The 9433-nt window shown below is 45.6% G+C and overlaps 2 protein-coding genes across 2 annotated transcripts in view; both read left to right on the forward strand.

Moving 5' to 3' along the window:
- LAP3 (leucine aminopeptidase 3) overlaps positions 1-4417 on the forward strand; it is a 37875-nt gene extending 33458 nt beyond the window's left edge. Inside the window, exon 11 of the mRNA XM_007957361.2 lies at positions 4362-4417. Within this exon, the coding sequence (XP_007955552.2) occupies positions 4362-4417 (56 nt within the window). The remainder of the gene's footprint in view (positions 1-4361) is intronic.
- Positions 4418-6377: 1960 nt separating this feature from the next.
- Positions 6378-9433, forward strand: part of MED28 (mediator complex subunit 28) — a 9830-nt gene continuing 6774 nt past the window's right edge. The window contains exon 1 of the mRNA XM_007957354.1: positions 6378-6536. Within this exon, the coding sequence (XP_007955545.1) occupies positions 6378-6536 (159 nt within the window). The remainder of the gene's footprint in view (positions 6537-9433) is intronic.

Consider the following 9433-nt stretch of genomic DNA (forward strand, 5'->3'; position numbering starts at 1 on the left):
GCCCAACCTTCCTTCCGAGGAGTGGCTGGTGGGTTTGAACCGCCAGCCGTCTGGTTAGCAGGCAAGTGTCTTAGCCACTATGCTACCAGAGCTCCCAACAACAGCTGTATTAGGTGATGTATTAAGACTTAAATTCTGAAGCCCTTGGACTGTGCAAGTCTGCAGTCCACAGTGGAAGCCCTAACTCCGTTTTGAGCCTTGACATAAAAGTTCAGAGACCATTTGAGTTCTTTCTGAACTTTAAACCAACCTAGTGGCTGTGCATAGACAGGTTCTAGGGCACACCTACAAGCTCTAGTGCCTAGTGCCTAGAGCTTGACATGTGACTGCTCACCAGAAGGCTGGCGGTTCAAACCCACCAGCCACTCCTCGGAAGGAAGGCTGGGCAATCTACTTCTGTAGTGATACTGCCTCAGAAACCCAAGGAGGGGTCCCTATGACTCAGATCTGACTCCACAGCAGTGAGTTTGGTTTTGGTTTGGTAGGGCACACCTAGGGCAGGGGGGTTTGTCTTCAAGAAGAGTGAGGTTGAAAGCAGATTATGCTCACAGAAAGGACTAGGGAACTTGCCTGAGTGTATCTAATTTAGGTTAAGGGTGGAGTCCTGGCATTATCTTCTAGGCACCTTGTGGCTATGATTCAGGCTGCATGGTCAGGAGTCATATCCGGCTCACCCATAGCCAGATGGTCAAGCCCCAGAACCAATCCTGTTAGGTGCCATGGAGTCGGCTCCAACTCATGTACACCAAAACAAACGTTCTATGTACACCAGAACGAAACAATGTCTGATCGTGCACCAGGTCATGTGCTATCCTCACAATCATTGCTATACCTGAGCCCATCATTGCAGCCACTATGTCAGTCCATCTTGTTGAGGGCCTTCCCCTTTTTTGCTGAATCTCTACAAAGCATGATACTTTACAGTCCCTGGAGAAGGCAGTGGTTCCTTCTGACAACATGACTAAAGTAGGTGAGATGAAGTCTGGCCACTCTTGGTTCCAAGGAGCATTCTGGCTGCACTTCTACCAGGACAGATTTCTTCATTCTTCTGACACTCCATGGTATTTCAGTATTCTTCGCCAACACCACAATTCAAAGGCATCAATTTTTCTTCAGTCTTCCTTATTCACTGTCCAATTTTCACATGCATATGAGGCAATTGAAAATATCAGGGCTTGAGTTAGGCCCACCTTAGTCTCTAAAGTGACATCTTTGCTTCTTACCATCTTAAAGAGGTCTTTGGCAGCAGATCTGCCCACTGCAATGATATCTGATTTCTTGACTGCTGCTTCTGTGGGTGTTGATTGTGGATACAAGTAAAATGAAATCACTAACAACTTCAATCTCTTCTTGATTTATTGTAATGCTGCTTACAGGTCCACATGTGAGGATTTTGGTTTTCTTTATGTTGAAGTGTAAATGAGTCTTTGATCTTCATCAATAAGCACTTCAAGTCATCTTCACTTTCAGGAAGTAAGGTTGTGTCATCTGCATATCACAAATTGTTAATGAGTCTTCCTCCAACCCTGATGCTGGATTATATTAAGATTGTATTAAGAAGATTATATAACCAGAAGGCTTCTTAATATAATCCAGCTTCTTAATACAATCCAGCTTCTTGCATCAAATAACTACGGTGAGAGGATACAACCTTGATACACACCCTTCTTGATTTTAAACAATGCAGTATCCCCTTGTTCTGTTTGAATGACTGTCTCTTGGTTTATGGAAAGATTCCTCATGAGCACAATTAAGTGTTCCAGAATTCCCATTCTTCTCAATGTTACCTGTAATTTGCTATGATCCACACAACTGAATGGCATTGCCAATGAAACACCAGTAAACATCTTCCTTGTATTCTTTGCTCGCAGCCACGATCCATCTGATATCAGGAGCGGTATCCCTTGTTCCACGTCCTCTTCTGAATCCAGCTTGAATTTCTGGCAGTTCCTTGTCAATATACTTCTGCAACCATTTTTGAATTATCTTCAGCAAAATTTTACTTGTGTGTGATATTAATGTTATGGTTCAATAATTTCCCTATTCTTTTGGATCACATTTCTTTGAAACGGACACAAATATTGATCTCTTCCAGTAGCTATCTCCCAAATTTCCTGGCCTAAGTGAATAATCACCTCCAGCACTGTGTTGTTTGTTGAAACATCTCGATGGGTATTCCGTCAGTTCCTGGTTCCTTCTTTTTTTGTCAGTTTCTTCAGTGCAGCTTGGACTTCTTCCTTCAGTATCATTGTTATTTGATCATATGCCAGCTCCTGAAATGGTTGAACATCGGCCAGTTCTTTTTGTTACAGGGACTCTCTGTATTCCTTCCATTTTCTTTTGATGCTTTCTGCAATATTTTGCCCACACAATCCTTCAATACTGCAACTCGAGGCTTGAATATTTTCTTCAGTTCTTTCAGCTTGAGAAATGCTGAGTGTGTTCTTCCCTTTTAGTTTTTCAATTCAAGGTCTTTGGACATTTCATTAAATACTTTATTTGGTCTGTTTGAGCTGCCTTTTGAAATCTTCTGTTCAGCTCTTTGATTTCATCATTTCTTCCATTAGCTGTAGCTACTTTCCATCGAACAGCAAGTTTCAGAGTCCCTTCTGACATCTATTGTGGTCTTTTCTTCGTTTCCTGTCTTTCCAATGACTTTGCTTTCTTCATGGATGATGTTTTTGATGTCATCCCATAACCTGTGTGATTTTCAGTCATTGGTGTTCAAGGTGTCAGATCTATTCTTCAGATGATCTCTAAATTCAGGAGGGATATAGTCAATATCATATTTTGACTCTCATGGGCTTGTTTTAATTTTTTTCAGCTTCAACTTAAACTTGCACATGAGTAATTGATGCTCTGTTGCAGACTCAGCTCCTGGCCTTGTTTTGACTGAAGATATCACCTCTTTCCACAGATGCAGTCAATCTAATTCCATCTGGTGAGGTCCATATGTATCTTGCCATTTATGTTGTTGAAAAAAGGAATTTGCAATGAGTAAGTCATCAGTCCTCCCAAATTCTATCATGCAATCTCTGGCGTCATTTCTATCACCAAGGCCATATTTTGCAACTACTGATGATTTCTTGTTTCCAACTTTCCCATTCCAATCACCAGTAATAATCAATACATCTTGATTGCATGTTTGGTCAATTCAGACTTCAAAAATTGGTTAAAAAAACCCAAACTTCAGTGTCTTAATCTTCAGCGTCTTCATCTTCAGCTTTACTGGTTGGTGCATAAATTAGAACTAAAGTGGTATTAACCAATCCTGTAACTTTTTAAAATCTTAAATTATGTATGTATCCCAATCATGGCCTTTCCCTGCTTCTGCAGACCCTCCTGCAACAGTGATGAATTGATCTGCCACCAATCATAATTTTGTCATGATTTCCTTTGTTTCCAATCATACATAACCAGCCCCATAGTGATCCCTCAGTGGACTGCATTCAGGTTTCTACACTGTGTACACGCTGATGGTTTCCCTCATCCTGGATGATTGCCTTTCTTTTGTCTTGTCTTTCTAAGGTTTAACGAAAGTGTCTTTATGTAACCTGTTTGGATCTGGGTCTTTTTCCCCCTAGCACAGTGATGAGGCTTACTGAAACACCTGGAAATTACTCTTGCAGAAACAATGGAAGTGTAATGAACATATCCTGTTTCTAAGACTCCAGAGGTCTTAGAATCATGGCTCACTGATAGAGTGACTGTCTTCACAAGGTTTCTATTTTTCCATTTATAATGTTGGGGCACATACTGCTACCATAAGATTTATGTATTCTGACATACTCACCAACCAATCACAAATTTTTTAGTTAAAGTTCCTGATGAAATTAGATATATAACCCAGCAAATCTAAATGACAATGATTTACTCAGTAATGTTATGCTGCCCAACTTTAAAATTAACCATTAAACCTCCAATTAAAAAAAAAAAAAAAACATTGCCATTGAGTCAATTCCTACTCATCTGCTCCATAGTGTTTCCAAGGCTGTAAATCTTTACAGAAGCAGGCTGCCACATCTTCTCCTGCGGAGCAGCTTATGGGTTTGAACTGGCAACCTTCTCGTTAGCAGCCAGCGCTTTTACCACTGCTCCACCAGGGCTCCAATAGCAATCTGTTAATGGTGTTCTGAGATGTGATTTTTGATGGTAGTTTTAAAGGGTGTAAAGATGGGTTGCAGTTGGGAGTCGAAGGCTTAAAGGCAGCCCCACTGCCAGCAGGCTCCAAGATCTGCATAACCATCATGATCTCAAGGCTTCCTCATAATCCAAGGTTCTAGGGTTTAAGGCAACATGAGGTTGAGGAAAGAGAATAAGGTGAAGCAGATGTCCCGGCTGTTGAATTGGTGCCTTTTAAGGAGTTTTTGCCGAAATGTCGTATGACACTGCTGCTTCTATCATCAACCAGGACTAAGCCAGGATTACTGCAAGGGGCACAGGGGAAAATGTTTAGCCAGACGCATTTCCACCCTGGTATGAGGAAGGGGAAGGAGGATAGGAGGAGGGCAACTAGCAGTCCGTGTGACACCGTTGTGGTGTCAACCTCAAAGACAAGAAGTCAATTGCTGATGTCTGTAAACCAGAAGATAGAACAAGTATTAGAATGCAGGTCACCAGATCTGGAAAGCCCAGTATCTGTGTGCTCCGGTACACATCTTTGAGTACAAGAGACCACGAATGAAAACCGCAGCCTGTAATCCCTTGCTGTAAAGGGACAGTGCACATTGTAAGTGCAGTGAGAGTAGAGACCATATCACTCATCTGTTGGTGTATCTGGTCTAGCACATGACCCAAACCACTGTTGTGTGTTGATACTGGTTGAATGGAAGGTCAAGAAAGGAAAGAACAGGATGGAAAATGCACCTGATGAACTCCTGGCATGCTTAGAAGTTAAAGATGATTGCAGGACTACAGCAGAGTAAATCTAAAGATGCCTTCAGAACACCAAAGTCCAAAAGTAGGAAATGCTACTATTTTGGAGTGAAAGAGTCACTGATTCAGCAAACATCTATTCCATGCCTTTCCTGTGTCAGGCATTGTGGAAGGTGCTTGGGATGGCAAAGACAGAGTCCCTACCCCTAAGGGTCACAGTCTAGGGTTGGGGAAAACAGAATTTAGCTCACCAGGCAGTAGTGATCATTTCCTTGGGTTCCTTTTCCCGCATATTCCATACTCTACAGCTGCCATAAGTTGTGGTCTCTTCTCTTGTATCATTTTATTATTTCAATAATACTGTTTTTGGTGAAAGTTAACACAGCAAATAAAGTTCTCATTTGACAATTTCTCCATAGATTGTTCAGTGACATCAGTTAACACTCCTTGGCCAGAAAGCTCTCCTTGCTAACTTTTCAGTCAAGTCATTCCAGTTAAGATTTCCTTGGAGTGGCCCTCCCTGAGCTCCTACCCCACAGAGCACAATTCCATCCCTAGCCTTGGTCTTTCATGTAACCAGAAATACTAGCCCAACAGGGCCAGGCACATAGGGAACCTCAACAACGTTATTCATTGCTGTGGAATCAGATTTATATTTAAAATAGATTTTCTACTTTCATTTCAAGAGGGTTTTTCTTATCCATGAATATAAAAATTTCTGCCCCAAAATTAATAATGTTTTTTTTTTTTTTGTTATTCTCTTCCCCCAAAATGGCTGTTCAAAAGATGAGACCAGAACAAACCCATTAACCTATGATGAAGTGAGATTCAGGTTTCTTTGAGTTTCTGGAGGTCTGGTGAGGGCAGGTGGATGGAGGGGTGAATCTTCAGTCAAGTTACCTTTTTAATGTTAAACCAAATAAACCCAAACCTACTGCCACAAAGTAGATTCCCACTCATAGCGACCTCCACTGGATTTCCATGGCAGTAAATCTTTAGGAAAGGAGATTCCCCCATCTTCCTGCCGCGGGGCAGCTGATGGATTTCAACCGCCAACCTTCTGGTTGTTGTTGTTGTTGTTATGTGCCATCAAGTCGGCCCGACTCATAGCGACCCCTCCTTGGGTTTCCGAGGCAGTATCACTACAGAAGTAGGATTGCCCAACCTTCCTTCCGAGGAGTGGCTGGTGGGTTTGAACCGCCAGCCTTCTGGTTAGCAGTCAAGTGCTTTAGTAGGCATTAAATACTACATCACCATGAAGGCCTGTATTCTCTCAAACCTACTGAAAGCCTTTCCTTTTCAAGTATAGTACAATAAGAGAATCCAAGTGGTCTCTGAGCTGGGATGGAGGAGTAGGTCGGTCACCAAAGACCCTATTTCCCTGAGTCTAAATGGGCGTTTTTTGGGTGTTCTAGCTGTCACGTGACGAGCCCTGTCACGTGATCTGTGCACTGCGCGGCCCACACGCATGCTCAGTGCGTCTCTTCCCTGCCCTGGCGGACATGGCAGCTCCGCTGGGAGGCATGTTTTCTGGGCAGGCCCCGGGGCCCCCGCAGCCCCCTTCGGGACTCCCAGGCCAGGCTTCACTTCTTCAAGCGGCGCCAGGGGCTCCGAGATCCTCTAACACTACTTTGGTGGACGAGCTAGAGTCTTCTTTCGAGGTAAGATGGGTCATGAAGTCTGTCCCCGCCCTCCTCCCGACACATGAGTTGCGCGCTCGCAGGTTCCTGTTCCAGCGTCTCAGTTCCAGCTGTTAAAATGGGGAAACTGAGGCCCAGAGAGGGTAAGTCACTGGGTTTAGGTCCCACAGTACGTGGTTGCCGCCAGTTCTACTCGTGGTGACAACGTGAATTTGAAGTTTGCCTACCGCCCACGTTCCCCGCCTTGGGATCCTTCCGCGGCTCTGGCCTGCGCTTCCGGTCCTATCCGGTTCCCAGTCCCACTTCCGAGCACCCGTTGCCGGGTCCCTGCGTGTGGCGCACGGGCACGTCTTTCGAGCGCGGACTTACGGAATGTAAAAGGCTGCCACATCCTGTGCCTTTTCGGTGGGCTTCCCTTAAGGTCCTTAGGTCATAGAACTGTGGAACTCCCAGGGACTTATTTAAAAGTTGGTGGAGGGGAGCGGGCCCAGGAAGGAGTTAGGCCGGAGCTTAGAGAGGGAGGGAGGCAGGCAGACACGACCCAAACTGTGAGTTCTGCGGGGAACTTTACCACGGTCCAGAGAGGGGAGTGGTCGCCCCAGGAGAGGGAAAGGTGAGTGCTTTGGCGGTTTCCGTGTCTCTAAAGTGGAAGGTGAGCCATTAGTGTGGGAAATGAAGTACCTTGGAGCCATTTTTTCAACATCTTAATGCTATTTATGTGAGTTTTATGCAGTGTATACTTTTTCAATTTAAAAGTACAGGACCACATGGGTATAGTTTGTAAGTATATTAGTGGCACTGCGTGGGCCAAATGGTTCTACTGATGTTCAGTCAAAAGTCTGGAGGGAACTGATTGAAAAGACACAGAAGTCTGTTCTGTCTGGAAGGAGGAGGAGAGCCGTAAGTAGATGATAGCTTTAGAGCCTCCCACCCGTCTGTCGCTTTGTCTACCATGGTGATTGCGTGTTGCTGTGATGTTGTAAGCTATGGCACCAGTGTTTCAAATACCAGCAGGGTCGTCACCCATAGGGAACAGGTTTCTACAGAACTTCCAGACGAAGAGACTAGGAAGAAAGGCCTGGCAGTCTACTCCCGAAATCAGCCCGTGAAAACTCACAACGGAAATGAAATCACAGCAGCATATTGTTTGACACCGAGCTGGAAGATGAGCTCCTGGGTCGGAGGACACTCAGAATACACGGTGGCTGCAGCGCTGGGCTCCCGCGTGCCAACCATAGGAGAACGGAGCGCCAGGGCACGGTCTTGTGGAGCCTGTGGCAACTCCAGCAAGCTCTGGAGCGGCAGCCAGTGTTGCTCTTGAGAGGAAGTGGCTCCCAGTCATGAGTTCTTGCTGAAAAACTGGCCTGGGACATGGAGGTCTTGGCCAAATCTGACCCTGTCACTCAGCTGCTTACAAGCTCTCAGTGACCAACTTTCTCTTAGGAGAAAACCAAAAGCTTGACTGTGCTTTTCCATGCTCTGCAGGTTCACACTTGAGACACTTGAGACCTTCCCTGCATGTGTCGTTTGTTTGCTTTTTCTTTGGGCCCCCACCCCCTTCATCCCCTGGCTCCTGTGCCACTTCCTTGAGACTCCTTCCTGCTCCCTTTGCAGCACTTACACTAAACCAGGCTCCATAAAGGCAGAGCTCACCTGTACTGCTAATACGGTGGTGGTGGAGGTGTGCGAGGGCTGTCTGAGTCAGTGCCAACTCATAGTGACCCCATGTGACAGAGTCGAACAGCCCCATCCGGTTCCCTCGGCTGTAGTCTTTGTGGTTGCAGATTGCCGGGTCTTTCAATCCCATGGAGCCGCTGTGGGTGTGAACACTGCTGACCTTTCACTTAGCAGCTGGGCGCAACCATTGTACCACCAGGTCTGCTTAATACAGTGGTGGTGATGTTGTGTGCCATTGAGTTGATTGTGGCTCATAGTGTGTCTATAGGACAGAGTAGAAGTGCCCCACAGGGTTCCTAGGCTTGTGGGTTCGAGCCACAGACCTTTTGGTTAGTAGCCAAGCACTTAACCATTGTGCCAACAAAAAAAATATAATCCAAACCCATTGTCACTGAGTCAGTTCTGACTCATAGTGATCGTATGGGACAGAGTAAAACTGCCTCATGGTTTCAGGGCAGCTAGTGGGTTTGAAACACTGACCTTCAGTTCACAGCTGAGCGCTAACCGTTCCACTACCAGGACTTTCTATTTTTCCTGTACGTTCTGTATTGTAAATTAGGAAATGTCCTTAGTGTAAACATGGCCTTGACCGGAGGGCTCCCTTCAGTATGCTTTCCTTGTCTCTGGGATCTTGGCCCCTCAAGTGTTGACTGCCTTAGTTGTTCCCCACTGTCTTCAAACAGTTGGTTTATGGGGTGTGTGTGTGTGTGTGTGTGTTATTTTTCCAGCTTTCATATGTTCTTAGCAGGAGGCTTAGTCTGGTATTAGCTACTCCATCATAGCTGTGAAAGTAAACTTGCTATGCACATTTTAAAAAATTATTAGTAGTGCATTTCAATAATCTCCTCCTTCCCGAATTTAATTGCCTTTACATTCAAGGACTGTATCTATACTCTGTAAGCAGCAGGAGAGAAATACTGCCACAGTGGGAGCAGATCACAAGCGTTTGATGAGTGCATGTCCGTGAGAACACCCGGAGTGGAGATCCTACCTTCAGGGCACTCATCACAGTGGGGTGGTGGAAAGGCACCGGGGGCGGGTGACGCTGTGCTGCGGGTCAGCGCTCTGAGGGAAGCAGCCCAGGGCCGTGGGCACACTGCAGGCAAGGCTGTGAAGAAGGCTTTCCGGAGGGCCTGAAACCCGGAGGGGCGTTAGGACCCAGCCGGGCAAGGGCGTGGCAGAGCGCTACCCTATGCTGCTGCGTGATTCTCTGCCTAGTCTTAAGACTCAGCTCTGAGGCC

The sequence above is a fragment of the Orycteropus afer genome, unplaced genomic scaffold (genome assembly GCF_000298275.1).
Source record: "Orycteropus afer afer isolate SDZICR_OR568_19922 unplaced genomic scaffold, OryAfe1.0 scaffold00733, whole genome shotgun sequence".
Classification (NCBI taxonomy): Eukaryota; Metazoa; Chordata; class Mammalia; order Tubulidentata; family Orycteropodidae; genus Orycteropus; species Orycteropus afer.